This window comes from Orbicella franksi, chromosome 5, assembly GCF_964199315.1.
Source record: "Orbicella franksi chromosome 5, jaOrbFran1.1, whole genome shotgun sequence".
In the NCBI taxonomy this organism is placed as follows: Eukaryota; Metazoa; Cnidaria; class Anthozoa; order Scleractinia; family Merulinidae; genus Orbicella; species Orbicella franksi.
This window is the reverse complement of record NC_138149.1, coordinates 31165911-31187400: the sequence shown is the minus strand read 5'-3', so window position 1 is coordinate 31187400 and position 21490 is coordinate 31165911. Positions and strand designations below refer to the sequence as shown.

The following is a 21490-nucleotide window of genomic DNA, read 5'->3' as shown; positions in this document are numbered from 1 at the left end:
AGTGACGCGAGTTCAGTTTCACATAGCGTTGCAAGTGGGTAGTAATGCGACTAAGAGAAATGAAAATGTGAATTACGTACACACTCAAAACATCTTAACTGCACTAATTGCAGTAGCTTCAGATAGGTCTTTTCCTTTCTGCGTATTTGCAGTTTTAAGTTTGTTATCAAACGAAGAGTCTTCGCCACAAGTAGTTGTACTCAGACAAGCACTGGTGGTTCAGTGGTAGAATTCTCGCCTGCCACGCGGGAGGCCCGGGTTCGATTCCCGGCCAGTGCAAACGTCCTTTATGTCGCTATTTTATTTTCGTTTACCATTAACAGCCGCATTTCAATCTTGACTAAGCTTTCCAGCCGTTGATGAAACTTAGTTTCCACAAACTGAAATTTTGGGTCATATTAGTATTGAGAAGAAAACATTCCCCCTGATAAAAGTTAGTTTCCACAAACAGAAATTTTGGGTCACTTAAATATTGGAGTAAAACATTCCCAACTGCTTGATCATCCTCGCTTCTGGTAACATTTTGTTCCTTAAAGCTTCGATTGTTCTTAGCTGAAGTCTTTGGTTGTTGCTCAGTAAAGTTCAGGAAGGAAAATAGTTGCCTCGTTCAGTGAGGTCTAAGTGTGATAAAATACCGTATTCTTTTTGTTAAGCAAAATGCAACATCCACCGGTTTAAAAAGGTACTGAATCAATTTCGTAGCCAATCGCTTTTCTAATTAGGCAAAAGCCGGGAATAAAAGTAAAACAAAACTATAGGGGACAAGCGGGATTAAACCGGTGACCTCTCGATCGAATGCCCTACCACTGAGCTATGCCCCCTTACATACAAGGAGGTAATGGAGTTTCTCTTCTTAACCCGTCAATGTTAACTACAGGTAAAACTTGTCAACCGAGAGCAACTTTATGTTTAAGATTCGCGCGTATTTTTCAGAAATATTTTATAAAAGCAACAGAGCACTTTTTCCTTGTTTACATATACTCATCTTAACACCAGGGAGGTTGAGAGAATTCGAGTCAGTTATGCAAACCTGAAACTTTCGAGAATTCTTCCAGCCTTCCGAGTGTTTAGATGAGGCTCTGTAAAACACGGAAAAAGTACTTCATTGTTTTTATAAAATAATTCTCAAAAATACGCGAGAATCTTAAACGTCACAACCGTGCTTACTCACTGTCATCTAAACACACTTATCGACCAATGAGAGCGCGCGTAATATTTCATTTATTTTATAAATGCACATGTAGCTGACACAAAGCGTGTGAAATGTGTTAGAGCGAGTCACGATTGGTTTTGGTTTTAATTCTGATTGGATGAAAAAGTGGCGGGAGTTTTTTTGAGCCAATCGCTCAGCGTAGCAAGCAGATAGTAATGCAATCAAAAACACTGCAAATGTGAATTACATCGACACACAAGTGAAAACAATTTAACAGCACCAATATTGGTGTGACTTCAGATTAGTCTTTTCCTATATATATCTACGTATAGAGGTTTTGCACGGCAGCCATGTTGCGTGGCAGGAACAATGAAAATGTTCTGCATTAGAAAGAATACTTTTTCCCATACGAAAAAGAATCTATTGTTCCTGCCATGCAACATGGCTGCCGTGCAAAACCTCCATTAGTAGTTTTAAGTTTGTTACCAAACCAGCAGTCCTCTTGTAACTAGTCAGCGTATTCAGACAAGCACTGGTGGTTCAGTGGTAGAATTCTCGCCTGCCACGCGGGAGGCCCGGGTTCGATTCCCGGTCAGTGCAGACTTTCTTTGTGCCACTATTTCATTCTCGTTTACCATTAACAGCCTATGGTCTATCGCATTTCTATCTTTCCCAGCCCCTGAGGAAAGTTGGTTTCCACAAACCGAAATTTGGGGTCACATTGGTATTGAGACTGAAGAAAACATTCCCAGCTGCTTGATCAGACTCACATCTCTTTAAATTTTGTCCACTGAGGCTTCGATTTTGCTTGGCTTCAGTGTTTGGTTGTTGCCTACTCAAAGTTGAAAATGGTTTTCCAGTCCATGGAGCCCTAAGCGTGTTCGAAAAGCAGATTATTTTATTAAGCAAAACACAACATCAAAAATTTGAACAGGGTACAGATCATGAATTAGTTTGCTAACCACAGTGGACGGGAATCACCTTTCGAATAAGACAGAAGCAGGGGAAAAGTGAAACAAAGCCGGCTAAAGGGGCCAACCGGGATTGAACCGGTGACCTGTCGATCTGCAGTCGAATGCTCTACCACTGAGCTATGCCCCCTTGTGTACAACAAGGCCGTGAAGTTTTCATTCTTAACCCGTGAGAGTTAACTACAGGTAAAACTTGTCGACCGAGAATAGTTTTATGTTTGAAGGGCCCTAGTCAACCTCCGCCGTTTTCGATACCATCGAAATTATTTATAATGCATGGTGAAGTGAAATTTTATTACTTTACGGTAAGTTGTGTTCCTGAAAGTATGTTCAATTATCTTTAGTAGTTTCACAGTGATTTCTTTCGTTCCGACATGCTAGAAATAAAATATAATAGCCAAACTCTCGCATGCAAACAAAAACAAAGGTGTGGCTGACTAGGGCCTTTTAAGACTCGTGTGTTTTTTAAAGAAATATTTTATAAAAGTAATAGAGCGTTTTTTCCGTACTTACATAACTTGATCTAAACACGAGGAAGGTTTCGAGACAGTTTTTTTTACGATAACTGCAGAAATTCTCGGACGCTCATTGGCTAATTTTTATTGTCAATAAGCTGACAGACACATGAATTTATAAATTATGCGATGCGTCAACAAACGAGAGCGGAGAGTTTGACAATTTGTTATCGTTAAAAACAAATTGATGTCAGTTTTTAATGCGTCTGTCCTGTTATTAACAATGAATTTCGCCATAACATTGTCAAAGTAGATCCACAGCTACTTTGACAATGATATGACGGAATTCATGATCAATAACAGAACAGACGCGTGAAAAACCAACCTCAATTTGTTAAATGTAAACTCGAGACGCAGTCGAGAATTTGTATAACTTTAGAGAATTGTCCCAGCCTCCCTCGTTTTAGACGAGGCTTTGTTAACACGGAGAAAGTGCTCTATTGCTCTTATAAAATATTTCTAAAAAATACGCGAGAATCTTAAACGCCACAACCGTGCTTACAGACTCTCATCTAAACATACCTATCGACCAATGAGAGCGCGCGTAATATCTCAGTTATTTCATAAATGCACGTGTAGCTGACGCAAAGCGCGGGAAACGTGTGCGAGCGAGTCACGATTGGTTTTGGTTTTACTTCTTATTGGATGACAAAGTGGCGCGAATTCTTTAAGCCAATCACTTAGCGTAGTAACACAACCAAAAGCAATGCAAAGGTGAATTACATCGCCACTCAAAACAACTTAACTGCTATAATTGCTGTAACTTCAGATAGGACTTTTCCTACATATATCTACGTCTTAGCAGTTTTAAGTTTGTTGCCAATCCAACCGTACTCTTGTAACTAGTAAGTGAACTAAGACAAGCACTGGTGGTTCAGTGGTAGAATTCTCGCCTGCCACGCGGGAGACCCGGGTTCGATTCCCGGCCAGTGCAAGTTTTCTTTATGCCACTATTTTATTTTCGTTAACCATTAGCAGCCTATGGTCTATCGCATTTCAATCTTGACTAAGTTTTCTCAGACTCTGATGAAAGTTAGTTTCCACAAACCGAAATTTTGGGTCACGTAAATGTTGAGAAGAAAACATTCCCAGCTGCTTGATCAGCCTCACATCTTGTAAAATTTTGTTCATTAGGGCTTTGATTGTGCTTAGCCTAAGTGTTTGTTTCTTGCCTACTCAAGTTCATGAAGTTGAAAATGGTTTTCCAGTTCAGTGAAGCTTAAGTGTGACAAAAGAACATTATGCTTTTATTAAGCAAAACGCAACGTCAACCAGTTAAACGAAGTACTGAATTAGTTTGCCGACCACATTGCGCGGGAACCACTCTCCTAATGGGGCAAAAGCCAGGACAAAATAAGACCAAACTAAAGGGGGCAACCGGGATTGAACCGGTGACCTCTCGATCTGCAGTCGAATGCTCTACCACTGAGCTATGCTCCCTTGCATACAACAAGGTAATGATGTCCCTATTCTAAGCCCGTGAGAGTTAACTACAGGTAAAACTTGTCGACGTAGATCAATTTTATATCTAAGATTCGCGCGTATTTTTTAGAAATATTTCACAAAAGTAATAGAGTACGTTTCTTTCCAAGTGTTTAGATGAAGCTATATGTAAACGCGGAAAAAGTGCTTTATTGCTTTTATAAGATATTTCTCAAAACTGCGAGCGAATCTTAAACGTCACAACCTTGTTCACACGGCTCTCGGCTAAACACATCTATCGACCAATGAGAGCGCGCGTAATATTTCAAGTATTTTATAAATGCATACGTAGCTGACGCAAAGCGCGGGAAACGTGTGCGAGCGAGTAACGATTGGTTTTGGTTTTAATTTTGATTGGATGACAAAGTGACGCGAGTTCAGTTTCACTTATAGGTCTTTTCCTATCCGAGTATTTGCAGTTTTAAGTTTGTTATCAAACGAAGAGTGTTCGCCACAAGTGGGTGTACTCAGACAAGTACTGGTGGTTCAGTGGTACAATTCTCGCCTGCCACGCGGGAGGTCCGATCCGGGTACGATTCCCGGCGAGTGCAAAAGTTCTTTATGCCACTATTTTAGTTTTGTTTACCATAAACAGCGTATCGTCTGTCGCATTTCAATGTTGACCAGGCTTTCTCAGCCCCTGATGAAAGTTGGTTCCCACAAACCGAAATTCTGGGTCATATCAGTATTGGAAAGAAAACATTTCAGCTGGTTGACCAGCCTCGCATCAGACGTCAGTATCAATCGCGCTTGCAAAAATGACGCAAACAACCCTAAGAAGAAACGAAAATCACTTCAGCGCTTGAAAGACGTTAAATCACTTCGGTATGCGTAGCAATAGTTTCAAACTCCTTTCAAACATGTGTTTAAGCCCAGGGCCGAAAAAATATTACAAAAAAGCTCTATAAAGAACCGGTAAAAGAGCTCTAATTTACTCTTACTTTCTCGCACGCGATACATGGCGTCACATGAGCGCATGCTTAGATAAAGGGCGTGCGCAATTCAATTCTCGTCCAAGGTTGTAAAAACCAGTCTTTGATCGAGAATTGCTCGAAAACCTACCGTACAACCCATGATGAAATTTTCACAGTTGTTTATAGGGGTGAATTACGTTTAGAGCCAAAATTTATAAAAAAAAATCTGTTAGACCGATTTTGAGCTATTTTTGATTTCACATTTTCTTAGTTTGCGAAAAATCTGTCTTTCAGATTTTTATTTTACTTTGCATGAATGTTAAACCAGAGCCAATTGCTAATTCCTGAAATTTTGAGGTGGGGTCATACGGGTAGATTTTGAGAAAAAAGTGATTTAACCTACTAGTTCCCGGTCTATCCTTAGGTACTCGGTCGTTCATTTTTGCCATTTGTTGACGTTTAATTGTTCAAGTTTCACTTAGAATGGTAAAAGACTTAAGTAAACAGTAAATAGAGAAAGCAAAAACACTTGGAACATTTTTGAAAACAGTTAGAAGTTGGGCTGTTATAATCTATCAAAGTGTAGTAAGCCACCTTAATTGTTTGGTTCTTGCCTACTCAAGTTCATGAAGGTGAAAAAGTTCAGTGAAACTTAAGTGTAATTAAGAGCATATTGTTTTTATTAAGCAAAACACAACGTCAACAAGTTAAACAGGGTACTGAATTAGTTTGCCAAAAAAAATTGAAGGGGGCAACCGGGATTGAACCGGTGACCTCTCGATCTGCAGTCGAATGCTCTACGACTGAGCTATACCCCCTTGCATACATGATATTTTTATTCTTAGCTCGTGAGACTTAACTACAGGTAAAACTTGTCGACTTGTCGACTGAGAGTAAACGTGTGCGAGCGAGTCATGATTGGTCAGTTTGGTTTTAATTCTGATTGGATGACAAAGTGGCGCGAATTCTTTAAGCCAATCACTTAGCGTAGTAACTCAACCAAAAACAGTGCAAATGTGAATTATTCCGACGCTCAAAACAACTTAACTGCTATAATTGTTCTAAAGCCCTAGCCAAACGGACTCGCAAGTGGACCCAAATTTTCAACTTGCGTCTACTTGGCGTGGGCTTGCGTGCGCTTGCGTTGACTTGCGCTCACTTTGGTCGAGATCAAATTTGCGCGCAAGTCGACGCAAGTTTTTTACCGTTTGGCCACCCAAACAAAATCAACGCAAGTTGAGTGACGTCCATTCGCTGTTAAAGCAACCTTTTAGCCAATGAGATGCAGGATATGTCTGCCTTGGAATGGGTTTTTTGCGACTTGCGTATGCTTGCGAGGAAACTTGCGAGTACGTTTGGCCACCCTACGCAAGTCTCTTTGCAAGTGCGGCTACTTTCGACAACTTGCGAGTCCGTTTGGCCAGGGATTAACTTCAGAGAGGTCTTTTCCTATCTACGTAATAGTAGTAGTTTAAAGTTTGTTACCAAACCAACAGTCCTCTTATCACAAGAAATTGTGTCCAGACAAGCACTGGTGGTTCAGTGGTAGAATTCTCGCCTGCCACGCGGGAGGCCCGGGTTCGATTCCCGGCCAGTGCAAACTTTCTTTATGCCTCTATTTTATTCTCGTTTATCAATAACACAATAACAAACTATGGTCTGTCACATCTTAGTACAAATCTACTAGCGTGCTATCACGAATGCCGTTCTCTGATTGGCTACGCTACTCACTATCTCTTCTGTGATAGATAGTGAGTAGCGTAGCAGTGTGCCCTTGTTAACAAAATGACTGCCGCTTCTTTGTGTTTTCGAGGTATCTGTGAAGAGGATTTAGATAGTCTTGAACGTAGCGTAGCAGTGTACCCTTGTTAACAAAATGACTGCCGCTTCTTTGTGTTTTCGAGGTATCTGTGAAGAGGATTTAGATAGTCTTGAACGTCTAGTAGATTTATACTAAAACAATTAGATTATTCGCTCACGATTTCTATGCGTGATAGTTTATTCGGGCTGCGCCCTCGTCAACTATCACGCGATAGAAATCTCGAGCTCATAATCTAATTGTTTAATCCCTCTATGATGAAACCATTTCATTCCATCTGGACTAAGATTTCTCAAACCCTGGTGAAAGTTAGCTTCCACAACCGAAATTTTTGGTCACACTTGTATTGAAAAGAACGCCTGATCAGCCTCACACCTTGTAAAAGTTTGTTCATTAAGGCTTTAATTGTAGCTTGGCTTAAGTGTTTGGTTGTTACCGACTCCGATTCATGAAGTTGAAAATGGTTTTCCAGTTCATTGAAGCTTAAGTGAGATAAAAGAGCATGTTCTTTTTATCGAGCAAAACACAACACCATGGTTTACCAAACACAGGGGCCGTAAATCACTTTTCTCATTAGGAAAAAGCCGGGGGGAAAAATAAACCAAAACCCAAGTTAAGGGGGCAGCCGGGGATGAACCGGTGACCTCTCGATCTGTAGTCGAATGCTCTACCACTGAGCTATGCCCCCTTGCATACAACATAACAATGAAGTTTTTGTTCTTAACCCGTGAGAGTTTGGTTAAACTTGTCGACCTAGCACAACTTTATATGACAACGTTAAAGGGGTTAGGTCACGCAATTTTAGGCAATTTCAGCACTGGTTAAATGGTCATAAAATTAAGTAAAGTATCACAAAAACGGCTCAAAACTATAGAAGATCTCAAACAAAACACAGGAAAGCCAAGAAGGGAAATGGCTGTACAATACTGGAGAGGATAAAATGGATTGCATTTGGGTAAATTTGAAAAACGTCGGCCCACGTTTTTTCAAATTTACATCAGTTTATATCAAAATGTCATTTACACAGCTGGAAAATCATTCTCAGTTGTTATGTGGCCGTGATTTTGCAAATGAAAGACATTTGCTCAGCCAATTTGACGTTTAGAGCTCATAATTAACGAAATTAAACAAATTACCTAAAACAGCGTGACCTAGCCCCTTTAAGTTATTTCATGGCAAGGACAAAGTCAGACAGTTTTCTAAGTAGGGTTCTAGTCAGGTATTACTTAGCTTTCATAGTTTTCTCTCCTGATATTATCCCATGTTGCGAGATAATTATTGGGAAGGCTGAGAATTCAATGTGACCCTAATTAATGGCCTTGTTTACCATGTTCTCTCTGTAGCTCAGTGACTAGCAGTGTCTACCTGTTTGAAAACCTTTTGACAACATAGAAGTTAGACATCGTTGATGGTGAGCCAGGATTAAAAGTAATTACGCTGTGACGCTTGATGGGCTGTAAACTGCATGACATTGTAGTGTAGTGTATAACTGCGACGAGAGGAGAAAAACGTAGGTGGAGAAAAGAAATAGGCAAATAGCTCTTACTATTAGAAATTCTGTGCAATAAGCTATATTGTGTAAGAGAAAAGAGTAATAGAAATATTCCAAATAATTTTCTACTTCAAGCTTGCGACACAACAAAGGCAAGCCGGTTGCGTTTACTCCCCGGCAAGACCTAAGATGGCTTTTCAAGGAGTTTACCAGGCTTTTCTCTAAAGACAAATCAAACCAGTTGGCGCCTTGGCACTGAAACTCGGCCACGAAGCCAGCAAAATGGTGGCTGATTTTGCTCAAAGTTTCACCAGGGCAAGAGAAATTTCCAGTATTTTACCAAATCTAAGATATTTTCTTCACTCAAAAATCCTTAAATCTATGCAGCAATGTGAATTATGGAATTAGATTTATTATATAAAAGTCAGTGGTATACCGAGTAAGTAACAAATCGATAAAAACGATATGGTATCCTCACATGTGAAGATATCATGTTTGATAACATTTCTCTTTTGTCCCTTTCACTACACTTAAATTTGTTGGTGTATGATCGAAACATCTTCGGATCTTCTTCGTTCGTCTTCGGCAATCTTCGGAAAGTGATCGGAAATCTTCGGAAAATCGTCAAAAACGGGGTCATCAGCATGTCTACATAATGAAAAGAACATTACACGGTGGCGAGAAGATATGAATTTTATGTTCGAGTGGCAAGAACTATATCTCACGAGTGAGCACAGCCAACTATGGCTGAACTGGTCCGCGATGAAAAGAAAAAATTCTGATTGGTCCCCTTGGCGGTCTGAATTTATATCCTTATATAATTATTAACTGAATCATATTTTTGGACTGAAACGAACCATTCTTGATTTCTAGTTCAATGCTGTTTTGATGATCTTCTTTCTCGCCTTTCAATTTGAGAAAAAAGTGGTATTGAAGTAAGAATATGTCACTCAGAGGAAACACATGGAAATTGACGTCTGCGTGTCAACTTCAACTACTCAGGTGATAACAGTATTACTTCCATCTTCGCCCTTATCAAAGGTTGATATGTAAGAAAAGATGTTATCTTGTGTGAATGTACGGGTCGTTTTCAAAACTAATAGAAGACATAAAAGTTATTTCTGCCAGGGTCAGCGTTGGGTATGACCTTGGCATGTTTCTTTAAGATTTTGGCCTTGCTTAGCCCCAGCTTTTTCATAGAAAGGTCATAACTTACAATATCTAGTAATACTTGCATTAAAATTAGCGGCATTTCAAAAATTACGATTTCCTATGATCAGGAAAGACGCCCGAATTCATCAGTAGCAGGCTTCAGTTTCATCCGTCATCAACTCTTAAGATAAAACGAAAGAAAAACAAGAACAACTTGAACGAAGTTTTCAACACTGATGTACATTTAAGACCATTTAGGGATATGTTATTCGCGGTGCTGGAAAAGAGTTTAAGTTTTATTTCCGGATCGTGTTCTTCAATCATAGCCGCGCTTTCATTCCGCGGAAAGATCTGCTCCAGTTACATACTTTCACATGTGATCCACGCCGGGCAAAAACTGAATGCCAACAGATCTTTCTTGAACAATGTAGAATAAAGACTGAGAGACTTGGCGTAAGTAATCAGAAATGCTATCAAGCTTCACATAAAGTGCGAAAATGGGTGTATGAACGTATTTAGTAAAATTGAATATACCGTCGCTTCATAGAGCTGGCCCTTTTCACGTTTTACAATGTCGTGCAGTCATAAGACTATAGAGTTATAAATAACTCTTCGTAAAGATCACAAGAATGAAGCCAAGCCGATAATTAATTATTGAATCAATACTCTAGAGTATTTATAATTTGGAATCGACAATAAAACTGATTCAGCACTATACCATGTGGCACATTGGGGGTGAGCGTTCGCTAAATTAACAAATTGCGTGCTTGAGTTGAGGTAATCCTTTCAAATAATTCATGTTGGCTACAAACATTGAGAGAAAACGAGTACAATTTTGAAATTCACGCTGTAAGACTACTATATCTCTTAAGTGTTATTAGCCCTGGTATAAGACTGAGAAGTTGACCGACAGATATTCGCTTCCCGCTTCCTAAATTAGTTTATTTTCTTTATTAATATGGTTATTATACCACCAGGGGTTTCAATATACCTAAAACCACAAGCGTCAAAACAAAGTGAAGAATGCAATATTAATTAAAAGCTTTCCCTTCTTTAATATGTTCCTGTTAATTACTCTGTGTGTACCTCGTCATTAGTTGGGTTTTTGCGGCTTTTTTGTCAGGTCACCACAAAATCACCGAAGACTTAAATACTTCACGCTGAGCTTTGTCTCCGGGCGTGATAAGTTGCTGACCGCGGCTTATACTGAAGCCAAACGGACTTATTATTTCATGAACTGATATCTGGACCTATGCAGCACTTGTTATTCACCACATTAAGATTTCACGACTTTTATGTTTTAGCCAAGATTCCCTCCAAGTATTGCAAGATAACATCAATGTTTGTGTAAGACTCCACTTGAATCTGTCAGCTTGTTTTGAAAAAATAAAACATAAAGTGATAAATTATTTCCTGTTCGGGATTATTGTTTATGCGATCAGTATGATAATAAGACACTTCGTTCATTTCAATGGCCTCCTTATGCTCTAGTAATGTTCAAGTCGCTCAGATCTCCAATCTTTAAGCACGGAGACCGCTCGGCTGCAAGGAAAGATCGGTCATTGAAATCTGGTTGTTGAAATTGTAGACTGAAAAAAAAAATAGAATTGAAAAAGAATTTGAACCTAGCTGCAAGTCAGCACGTACTACAGACATGTTTGTCGACAGATACGGAAAAACATGAATTTCGGCAAATCTAGTATTTCCAGAGGAATGTTTAAAAAATCGCCGTTAATGACTCTTTGGAAAACTCGTTACGAGAAAATAAAGACGACTTCCTAAACTGAGTTCCACTGCTCTGTGCCCATATTCGTAGAATGCCGGAATCAGTGGAACCTCGATTTAACGAACCTCTAAGTAGCGAAGTCCTCGGTATAACGAACGATATTCTTCCAGCAATAGTAAAATACATGGAAAAGAACCTTGAAACAACGAAACCTCGTTATGGACGTTATAACGAACATATTTTACCAGTCCCTTGCCCCTTCGTTATATCTAGGTTCCACTGTATGTTTTTTTTGCCATTAGGCTCATGAATATTCAGTCCACTACATTGTTAAGATCTCTAAAATTTAATCAGTGCAACGTTTTAGAAGTTTACGAATTAAAATGCCAGATATACCTCTTGTTTGGAACGAATTCTGTTCTCACTAACTCGTGTTTTAATTAATTAACTTAAGTGAATTGTTTCGTACACGTTTCGTAGGTGGATGTTTGCCGTCGAGGGAGAAAAGGTCAATAGTTACTTTTCCTAATCAGATTAATTTCAAAATACCGCCTCTTTAAAATAACACTACGGTTTAGTGTGTCGAGTTAATTACCACATTTATTTCCCTTTTTTCTGCACGTCCCAATGCCTGTGGTCCCTGCTTTCACTCGTTTACTGAATCAGCCATTATCTATCGCAAAGGCCAAATCTAAACATAAAAGGGCGCGAACTCGATCCTAAATAGAAAATGTTACAATCTCCTTTTCTTATCAAGGTATGTTTCGTAAGGTATTTTTCGGTTTTTTATAGATGAGCATCTCTAGTCCCCGGTTTCTTTCCGGATAGCCCCACCCTACTGACTTTTTCTCAATTATATAAAGTCTAAATGCAAAAAAATTCAATTTTCGCAATTTACTCGCTACTAATCGATTTGAGTGTTATTTAATTGACTGATTCTTCAATGTCATCAAGTTAGTCTATGAGCTAATCTTGTTTAAGAAACATTTCCGCAGTAAAAGGTGAGTTGTGACGTAAATATAGATTCCATTTTGCAACGCTGGAGCATTCAAGTCATTTATGGAATGATAACAGAACCCAGCCCGACCAACCGAACCATTTTGGGTATTAACGGACCGGTCATGAAACAAATCTCTCAGAAATGCATGCTTGAGTTATTCCAAAATTAGATAAGACTTTTATTCTAACCTGTTGACTTCTGGAACACCGTTAGGGGTAAGTATATTTTAATGAGCTGCCATTAATAAATGACTTAATTATTGTGGAGAACAATTGAGAAGCGGCACCGTTTCTATAGTTGAAATACCGCTTTTGTTCTTAAGACAGCGACGAAACAATTAGCCCATGGCTTAGTTTGCACCCACGCCATATTTTGTCGCACTTTGCGCTGACGGATATCAGTAACGACAAAAATATGTCGGGGCCAAATTCATTCCGACATGAGCTCAGGGTGTCCTGATGGTGAAATGTTTGGAACTTAAAAGGGCTTGGACGGAATCGCCAAGGACGTCTGGTTTGCCTGCCAATCAAACTAAACCTAATGGCTTTTAAAGGGTTTATCAGTCGAGTGCAATCGACACCCTTGCAGTAGAATCGAAGCCCGGCCCCAAATGCTCTCCCCACTGACTGCGGACTACCATTTGCCAACCATTGGCTCTGAATGCGGTATCATCTTTCAAACGCTGTACTATCACTTAAAAGCGTTTTTCACTTGTCATTGCCACTAGAGACTCGACACGGGCAACGTGCTGGAACGTAAACATGTTGTCAGTAAAATCGGAACCAACATGGGCTTGTGACGAAAACGCTGTGAGTCCTTTGTCGTGCTCCGAGCAGAACTCTCCCATCTCTTCTTCAATCAGCGGTGATGGGGACATAGAGAATTTTGGTAGTCCTGTCGTTCCACTAGGGAGACGAAAGCTAAAGAGGCGACGAAAACGTATGCTAACGGGAGTTAGTCGCCAGCGGCGTGCAGCGAATGAAAGGGAGCGCCGAAGAATACAAGGAGTCAACCGTGCGTTTATAGAGCTGAAAAACGCACTTCCCGTGGCTGATTCTGTGGATATTTCTAAAATTGACATCCTGAGAGTTGCGACTAAGTGGATAGAACACCTGAGTAAGCTATTAGACCAGGACAAAAGGATACACTCCGAGCCAAAATACACTGTCGAGCCCAAGTTGTATGAAATTCTGGGAGAAGATTTTTCGATCGACCATCGCGAGCTAGAGCAGGACTATTTTCTACAAGGACAAGGTAGGTTCCATTGGGTTTGTTTATTTTTTTGCATCCTTATCAGTGCAGCGCAAGGGCCAAATCTCTGTCCTCCCAGTTTTAAGAAGGAAAATGTCTGGGGTTTGACGCTTTCAAGCTTTTAAAAACTAATGATAAGGCACGGATTCGCCGAGAGCGCTCTTTTAAGTGTCACACTTTTAATCTGTTTTTTTCCGGATATGTTAAAAGTAGCAGAGTAAAATCAGTCACGCTGTTTAAAAAGACAACAACGTAGAAATCTGGCCTTTCATTAATTCCCTTTTCAACAAGGCTAGATCGATTACGTCTAGCATTCCGATTTTCCCGCTTTGACCCTGGACCTTATAAGGAAGCTGCTCCCTTCATCTTATATTTCAACTATCGCATTTATGCTCTGTACTCTCATAGATCGCTCCCTGCTGTAACTTTCTCGCATTTTCGCCCGAAAAGAAATCCTGGAATATTTTTACTCATCTATGCCCTTGGAAAAAGTTTATGTCAAAATGAGGTTCATTTGTAACTTGGGCCATTTCCGATTTATTTTAATTCTGTCTCAAGGTTCGATCGAATCCTCTTCCTCTTTATGCGGCTTAAATATTGATTAAAAATTCTCAGTAACCAAAAATCGACCTTTTTTTAAATAAAGTTATCCTTCGAGCAAATAAAACTGAACGTGAAGCGGAAAAGCTTATCCTTCCAACTATCCGCGTGGTCTTTTGGAGGATCAGTTGTGACGTCTTAAAGCTGGATAATTAAAAAAAAACGAAGACAGCTTATTCAGACATTTTAACTGTACTCTGATTTCAGACAAAAGAGCTTCCGTGAAATTTATTCAAGACCAGTTCCTTATGTTTATGAAGTTGTCGAGATTTATTTTCTTTCTAAATGCATCAAACGCGCCGACCATTAGTGCTCCCCGATGAGCAGATATGATGTGTTTTGTGGTCAAAAATTTTCCGTTTACAAGACCTCTACGCTTTATATAAATCTATTAGTTTGCTAAATATGGATCAACCTGGTCTAGGACGAAGTTACTTATCTGTCTCGAACTCGTATTGTAGATCGAAGAGTGCTCTCTTCCATAGTTACAGAAATTAGAAGCCCCAAAGCTTCAGGTTTACGAACTGATTTTAGTCGATCGTTTCAGACGCTATCTCACTCCTTTATGTTTACAATGCCGTTTCTAATTGTTTAGAATAGTTATTTTTGAGGGAACTAGATTACTTTGTACTATATTTACAGCGAAATTACCGAAAATACAACTTGAGTCCAATTATGGACTGACCAAGCTATGCCGGCTTGCTAGATGACCTCGAGTCATTGCAAAAAGTCACATGAAAAAACAATTTAACCTTTTTAGGTTTATTTAAATTCCAAGGCCAGACTCAAGAAAAAAAAGTTATTAAAAATTCCTCATGATGATCTACACCCAGATAATAACTTAATTGTTATTCATCGGTCTCCAGCCGTGTCACTGTCGATTGAGAGTGAAAAAGCCATAAAAATCAAATTATAAAATAGCTGTGTTTAGACTAAACTTAGATGCAAATAGCTTGGCTGAAAAATCCCGACACGGGACGTGGTTTCGTTTCCGGTTGCCGAGATATTTCAGTTTCTCTTGACTGAGGGAAGAAAGCGACAACCGTACCACGTTGTAAACAAAGATATCATTTATCTTCAGTTTGAGTAAAATTACAACTAATGAGGCATTTGTACTATCAGTTCTACACAGTGTGCTCTTTAACGAAAGTTGCAAATCAGAGATAAGATCTTTTTTGTTAAACGGTTTGCCAATTAAAACTACCTGTTATTGCCACATGCGTAAATAACAGTAATAAATTGCTGGAAGCGTTTCTTTTTGTTTATAGAAGCCAGCATGAATTGTTTCTCTTCTAACGCCACGTTGCAGGATTAAACGGGGATTAGTGCATCATAGCAATTCGCAAACCTCTTGAATCACGGGCATGCGCCGTATGACTTATAGTTCTTTCATGATATCGTACTGGCCCACCCAAGACTACATAACACAACCCTACCTTATCTGTTTCCCACGGGTCGACAATCCGCTTGCTTATGCTATAAGCTGTCAATTTTGCCCCCCCAAAAAATAATAAATTTCCTATCTCATTTTAAAAAGCGGGTTTCGCTTATCATTTAACGCAGTTAGCATATAAGCTGCTAAAATATTTTTTGGCAAAAAAGGGCAATTCCATCACGTCTCTGTTAGTACCATATGCAAATATTCAAATGTTTAAATTGCAAATTGCGAATGGTAACATTTTGAGCGTTTCCATCACTAGATTCTCTCTTTCTAGTTTTGCTCGTACTAGAGCATTTTAACTACAGTTGTTGATTTGAGTCCAAGTCTATTTGAGGACGATCGCGAGTTCTGAAGTTCTTATGACCGGGATAAACAAGTTATATCGACTGGAATTATTAGGATTACATTTACAGTTTAATTTTGATCCACAAAGTCTTTATCTGGGCTCATTAGTTCCTACAGTTGTTCCATCTGTTTTCGTATCGTGTTGCAATCTCATGTCATAACTGACAAAGCATTTTATAACTCGTACCGTTAGCTAAACAACAAAAATGATATCGTGCACGTCTTTTACTGTAACCCTGTAGCTGTATTAAGTTCGCTGTAATCTTACACCGTAATTTCGGGAAATGGGCGTGATGTAGTTTATCAGTTGACACTTAAGCTAATTTCTACTCCCGTTCAGTGCGTAGTTTCATCGCATTTACACCTCTGGTATAGTATTAGTAATATGCCGAGGAGATGGAAACTTTTTTTTGGAGAAAGTTGCCCTTTTCTGGCACTGAAGCAAAAATTTGGTTATAAAGTGGAGCCAGATCTGTGTGTTAACACGAAAAACTGCTCATAAAGCTATACTTTACAAGTTCATCATCTTGATTCAGTAGACAAATTAATTAAGTATAAGACATGCTTGCTACAATCTGATATTACAATGCAGACGTTTTATCCACGCGCAAGACATGAATATTTCAAGAAAAATTCCATATATAGTTTAGCCCAGGGTTTTCGTGTTTTTGATATAGGTGGCAACCAAATTACATAAATCGATTCGCCTGTTCGGCAGACTGAGGAAGACTAGGAAACGTCTGGCTGACTATTCGTGTAACACTATTGACTAGAGTAACGTAGAGAGTTCCTTCATGGCAGCGATAGATAGACCTGTAGATTCAGATCAGTGCAAAGCGACTCTAGACGATCGGTTTGCTATAAGTCAATATACTGACTGTCAAAAACTTGAAGTTAACAGATTGAGAAAGTTATCTTGATTCTCAACCTGAAGGTGACATTAAAACAGATGTTGAGGAACTGGGAAACTGTTTTTATTTGTCTCATTTTTACTGCTAGACTTGTGATAACTAACGCATGAAATTACCTAGAATACAGACTTCATCACTCTGGATGCTATTTTGTTGTTTTGTTTGTGTTATATAGACTCTACCTGTTGGATTTCGTCTCGCGTATTGTCTTCAACTAGGTAAAAAAAGCCAATGTTGCCATTTTAATGACAGGTCGGATAAGCTTACATTGAGGCAACGCTATCCCTTTGAAGCCCGCGTGCGCTATTTCAGTCGTTTGTCAGGCAATGTGGTACCGAACGGGTATAAACGTTTATGACCCCGTTGGGAAGCAGAGATAAAACGGAAACGTCATGTGTGTTTAACCTCATTTGCAAAGCGGAAAAGGTGAACACTTTAATCATTAGAGATAATTCGCAGATTTTTCTCGATTATCAGGGTGAGCTCAATCCCAGATCAGAGTGGACTTAAATTTAGCTCCTGTCTAATTGGTCTTACCTGATTAAATGCTTGAATTGATAACTGAAAATAATTATCTATTGACAGTTGTTGTCGTCATTACTGCAGAAAATCAGGATTACCCTGATAGTCAAGGTAAAGAAGATTTTATAACTCAGCTTTGACTGAGTGCCACTTTAAATTATATGAAACCTATTCTAAAAGATCAGGAAGAGCAAGAAATAAGACAGCATATTAGAGTTAAATCTTCCATTCAGGAAATGAGCTCACACCTTAATGATGCAGGAGCATCTTTCAATGCGCATTTTTTTAAATAACCTGCCTTAGATAACTGGATTCTTTGCAATGAAGCTGACCACAAAGATAAAACTAATGCCGGGTTAATACCCACGTCTTGCTATCACGACGCCTCGTTAATTCAATTAATATTTAATATATATTTTTAATCCCACTCGAAGTTAGCGCCAAGTTGTTGCAATCCATTTAATTTCTTGTCGAAGTACTAACTGAGGCTGCCAAAACAACTGGTGAACAAAAACATGATTATGAGTCAGTCTCGAGTTTGACGTGGTATCGCTTTATAAAGGTCTAACATACAAGTAAATAAAAAAAATATACGGCTTAGCTATAATGCTGCTAAAAGCTTCCACTAAACCTTGCGATTACATTAGCAGTGACGTACGTGTGTGGCTGCCATGGCGCATGCAGTACACGGCCTTCGATCGTGCCTTTTCATCAAGCATTATACGTATTATAACAAGGCAACTCAGTATTTCTGAGGTGTATTCATGTCAAAAGGAGGTCAAGCTGTAGATTGCTGTTTCTAACTTAAAGGCAGTAAAAGTATTAAAGCTTAAACACTGTTTAGGTGGACGGTAATTATAATTTCTGTAAAAAGCAGGAATGTGCGGAATCACGATTCCTTCTCAGTATCTCGCGGCTCCATCTCTTTTATCTCAGATACCAGTTAGTCATATTTTGCGTGTCATGTTCTTGAGCACGGTAATTAAGACACTTAACTCCATGATCTCAGAGTGCGTCTCTTCAGTCTGAAGTATGACCCGTGCTAAACATTGTATTTCAACGCATGTTTAATACAGAACTTGACTTCGTATGTTAGTCAAAATACATAACGTCAAGCATACGAAACGTGTCAAGTTCTGTATTAAAATTCGTTGGAATACAACGTTTATCAACGCTATTTGTGTTATATTCTTAATCAAGCTACGATGGCCTAAGAACAGAAGTTTATATGACGGGTACTGTTAGGGTCACCTAGCATAATGCGGCGGAGGTAGGGGTAACATACGGTGGACTAACATCCCATCCGGGGTGGGGTGGTTAGCAGTACTCCTAATGAGTTAGAAACTGCTCCAACACGACAAGCCAGTAGGCTCAATAAAAGTCTTCACCTACTGTTGCTAACTTTCTTTGTCTTCGTCTTGTCTAGACATTTGGTCGGATAGCTCCAGCCCGGAAGGAAACAGCGACTACTGCGTTCACACAGAGGAGCCTTACCTTCAGACTCTTCTTCACAACAGTTTTAACTCGGACAATTTGACTTCACCCCTCCTGGAACTGACGGACCGACTCTGAAGTCTAAAGTCTTGTTATTCGTCGAACAGATAACAGGAAGATAAACCATTTATCCGCCTGAGCCACCCAAGATATCCATCCTTCCATTACTCAAAACAAGAAAGATTATATTTCAACTAGTCATGCAGTCAAGGAATGCAATCCAGTATCTAATGAGTACCGTATGTTTACCCGGGGGACCGCCCATATAAAAAGGACGGGGGTGCTCGTCGGAAATTTTGAAAGGAAAAGAAATTTTGTGGGCGTGGCTTGAAATGTTTTTCACCCCTAACAGGTACCAATTCTAAACAACACTATCTCCTATCATACTTTTTTCGGTTCAATGCAATAAAAGGTACCGTAAAAGCTCCGGTTGTGGACCTTTTGAGGCTGAGTAGCCTAAAAGGTGCCAAAACCGCGTCTTTAACCCCTAAAAGGTACGACAAGCACCCCGTTCCTGTTATATGGGAGTTCCCCTTCCCCCGGGTGTTTAAAACTCCCGGGGAACTTGAATTGGAAACTAAGGTTTGTTTCAAAAGAAAATCATAAAACACTCTCACCCGTAACGTAAATTGAAAGATATAGCATACTTTTACAAAAGACGACACGCAAATATCGACAGCTTATCATTTTAACATTTTCAAATAAAATAAGATTTTCTTGTAGCGAAAACTGTAGAAATCAGTTGAAAAGAAACCCAGTCAAGACAGTTATGAACTGCAATTTGTTTGTAAATAAAAGAAAGAATTAAAAGTACTCTTAGATATTTTATATCACTGGACGTTGAAGAGGAACAGCCTGACCAGCTCGACCCAGATTCATCTCTGACAGTCAGTTAGTAAAGATTGTAAATTTTACTTTATTGGTAGTTCGTCTCTGTCGTAGTTAAATAATGACGCCATTATGCAAATCGCCTATTTTCTCTTCATGACTCATAATCAATACACCCTATTCATAAATGGCTGCCATTTTAAAATTCTTTTGTATGCTTCTTTTATTAGGCCAATTAACCTCGTTAGAGAGTAAAAATTCTTTTGAATTATCAACTCAAAACGAGGTTAGTTGGGCTAACTTTAGTACATACAAAATAATTTTTAACTGGCAGCCATTTATGAATAGGGTCTATGGTTGGGTTTGAAATCGGAAGATGTGACTCGCACGGAGCACAAAGACAGAAGTCACAGGTTGGCAACGTACTCTTGAACTTGCGGCGGCGCGGCTCTGCTGGACTGATTGTTGTCGTAGATAGCAACGGCTTCTTCGTTTTTTCTGGGAAAGAGATGAACAGGTGATGGCCGTAGTGGTTCGTCATCGCTAGGCACGGCAAAACGCTTCCTCGCTGTAAAAAAAAATCGGATGGAAGTGAACAGGGGCAACCCAAGGGTAACTACGATGAGTAACGCAGACAACTTGTTGTGATCATCCCATATTGTTACAAAGAAATCAACTCACGTGAAGGGAATTGTTCAAGTTTGCATATCCCCGATATATTCACTTGATCATATGCAGTTTTTATATACACACTGTATCTGACTGTATATATCAGAAACCATGGAGTAATTGCCATAACTTTGGGAAACTAAACCAAAAATTTCGAAACTGTTCCCTCATCAACAAAATTTCACGTTGCGACAAACAACTCCGCCCGAGCAGAAATACCCACTGCTCTAGTAAAAGTACATGAAAGAACGGATGCAAATCCACATTGAATGTGTTAGGCCTCGCCGGAAGCAGGATGACGTAACCTTCGACACCGGGGAATCAAGTTGCATTTGTTATTATCACAAAGAAAAAGCGCGCAATTCAAAAACTTTTGGTCTCTCAAAACGGTGCAGTTACATCAAATTATCCCCAAACAGTTTTTCTGCTCTCTCACTAGCCGAAGTCTTTCCTGCAATCAAGTTTGCAATCTTCTTCGAGAGGCCGAGTTTACGAAGGAGAGATAAGTTGTAAATCAAATGTTCAAACTCAGTGTAGTCTACTAACCGTTTCCACTTTGGATGCGGCGTACGGAAACAACTTCGCAGCCCACCTCTGTTTCTTGAAGAAGACGAATAACCTCATCCTTTTTGCTCTCGTCAATCTCGAGAATAACCTACGAAAAGAAAGGCGACTAAAACATTCGTGAAATACAGCTCTAAAGGTTAACAACGCTACAGCGAGAATCGATGTAACAGAAAGTGATATGTACTTACCAGCACGCGTTTTCCATTGGCAATGTCAGCTCTACCTAACATTTTACAAACTCTTTCCACGCGTCAGATATTTCAGATTCGAAAAAAAGAGTTTCAGAATGACGGACTTTATTGGTCTTCTATTAGCACTGTACGCAGTAATAGCAGAAATAAGAGACTTGTGTGTATCGCGACCCGGAGATGTTGACAGCTCCGTGTCTAGAATGAAATGATTGACTGCTCGGCCACTCCAAGGCTCCTTACGCGATTGACATGCAGCACAGGAAGCCCGCAAATTCAGTACACCGGTACTGTGCGACCTTACGACCCCCTCGGTGTGATACACGTTATCTTCTGCCACTGCTGATAGCCGGAAATGCAAGGCAGCAGTTAACGCAGCTTAGCATCAAAGTAAGAAAGAATTAGAATTCGATTTATAACTCGCCTCAGAAACGGCGGAGGCTGGGGGGT

General features: G+C 39.6%; 2 protein-coding genes and 8 non-coding genes across 10 annotated transcripts; 5 read left to right on the top strand and 5 right to left on the bottom strand.

Annotated features, from left to right (window-relative positions):
- The first annotated feature begins 208 nt into the window (after positions 1-208).
- On the top strand, positions 209-279 carry Trnag-gcc (transfer RNA glycine (anticodon GCC)). The gene has a single exon. It is a non-coding gene; the product is annotated as a tRNA-Gly (tRNA).
- Positions 280-1682: 1403 nt separating this feature from the next.
- Trnag-gcc (transfer RNA glycine (anticodon GCC)) lies at positions 1683-1753 on the top strand. The gene has a single exon. It is a non-coding gene; the product is annotated as a tRNA-Gly (tRNA).
- A 429-nt stretch (positions 1754-2182) lies between these two features.
- Trnac-gca (transfer RNA cysteine (anticodon GCA)) lies at positions 2183-2254 on the bottom strand. The gene has a single exon. It is a non-coding gene; the product is annotated as a tRNA-Cys (tRNA).
- Positions 2255-3502: 1248 nt separating this feature from the next.
- Positions 3503-3573, top strand: Trnag-gcc (transfer RNA glycine (anticodon GCC)). Its single transcript has one exon. It is a non-coding gene; the product is annotated as a tRNA-Gly (tRNA).
- A 434-nt stretch (positions 3574-4007) lies between these two features.
- Positions 4008-4079, bottom strand: Trnac-gca (transfer RNA cysteine (anticodon GCA)). Its single transcript has one exon. It is a non-coding gene; the product is annotated as a tRNA-Cys (tRNA).
- Positions 4080-5781: 1702 nt separating this feature from the next.
- Positions 5782-5853, bottom strand: Trnac-gca (transfer RNA cysteine (anticodon GCA)). The gene has a single exon. It is a non-coding gene; the product is annotated as a tRNA-Cys (tRNA).
- A 710-nt stretch (positions 5854-6563) lies between these two features.
- On the top strand, positions 6564-6634 carry Trnag-gcc (transfer RNA glycine (anticodon GCC)). Its single transcript has one exon. It is a non-coding gene; the product is annotated as a tRNA-Gly (tRNA).
- Positions 6635-7470: 836 nt separating this feature from the next.
- Positions 7471-7542, bottom strand: Trnac-aca (transfer RNA cysteine (anticodon ACA)). Its single transcript has one exon. It is a non-coding gene; the product is annotated as a tRNA-Cys (tRNA).
- A 4871-nt stretch (positions 7543-12413) lies between these two features.
- Positions 12414-19892, top strand: LOC145488175 (uncharacterized). Its single transcript, XM_081466979.1, has 2 exons — positions 12414-13478; positions 18721-19892. The coding sequence occupies exons 1-2, from the start codon at positions 12986-12988 to the stop codon at positions 18864-18866; spliced, it is 639 nt and encodes a 212-aa protein (XP_081323105.1). The 5' UTR covers positions 12414-12985; the 3' UTR covers positions 18867-19892.
- On the bottom strand, positions 19884-21082 carry LOC145487944 (uncharacterized). The gene is made up of 3 exons (XM_081466713.1): positions 21041-21082; positions 20832-20940; positions 19884-20184 (listed from the first exon to the last, which is right to left on the bottom strand). The coding sequence occupies exons 1-3, from the start codon at positions 21080-21082 to the stop codon at positions 20024-20026; spliced, it is 312 nt and encodes a 103-aa protein (XP_081322839.1). The 3' UTR covers positions 19884-20023.
- Between the last annotated feature and the right edge of the window lie 408 nt (positions 21083-21490).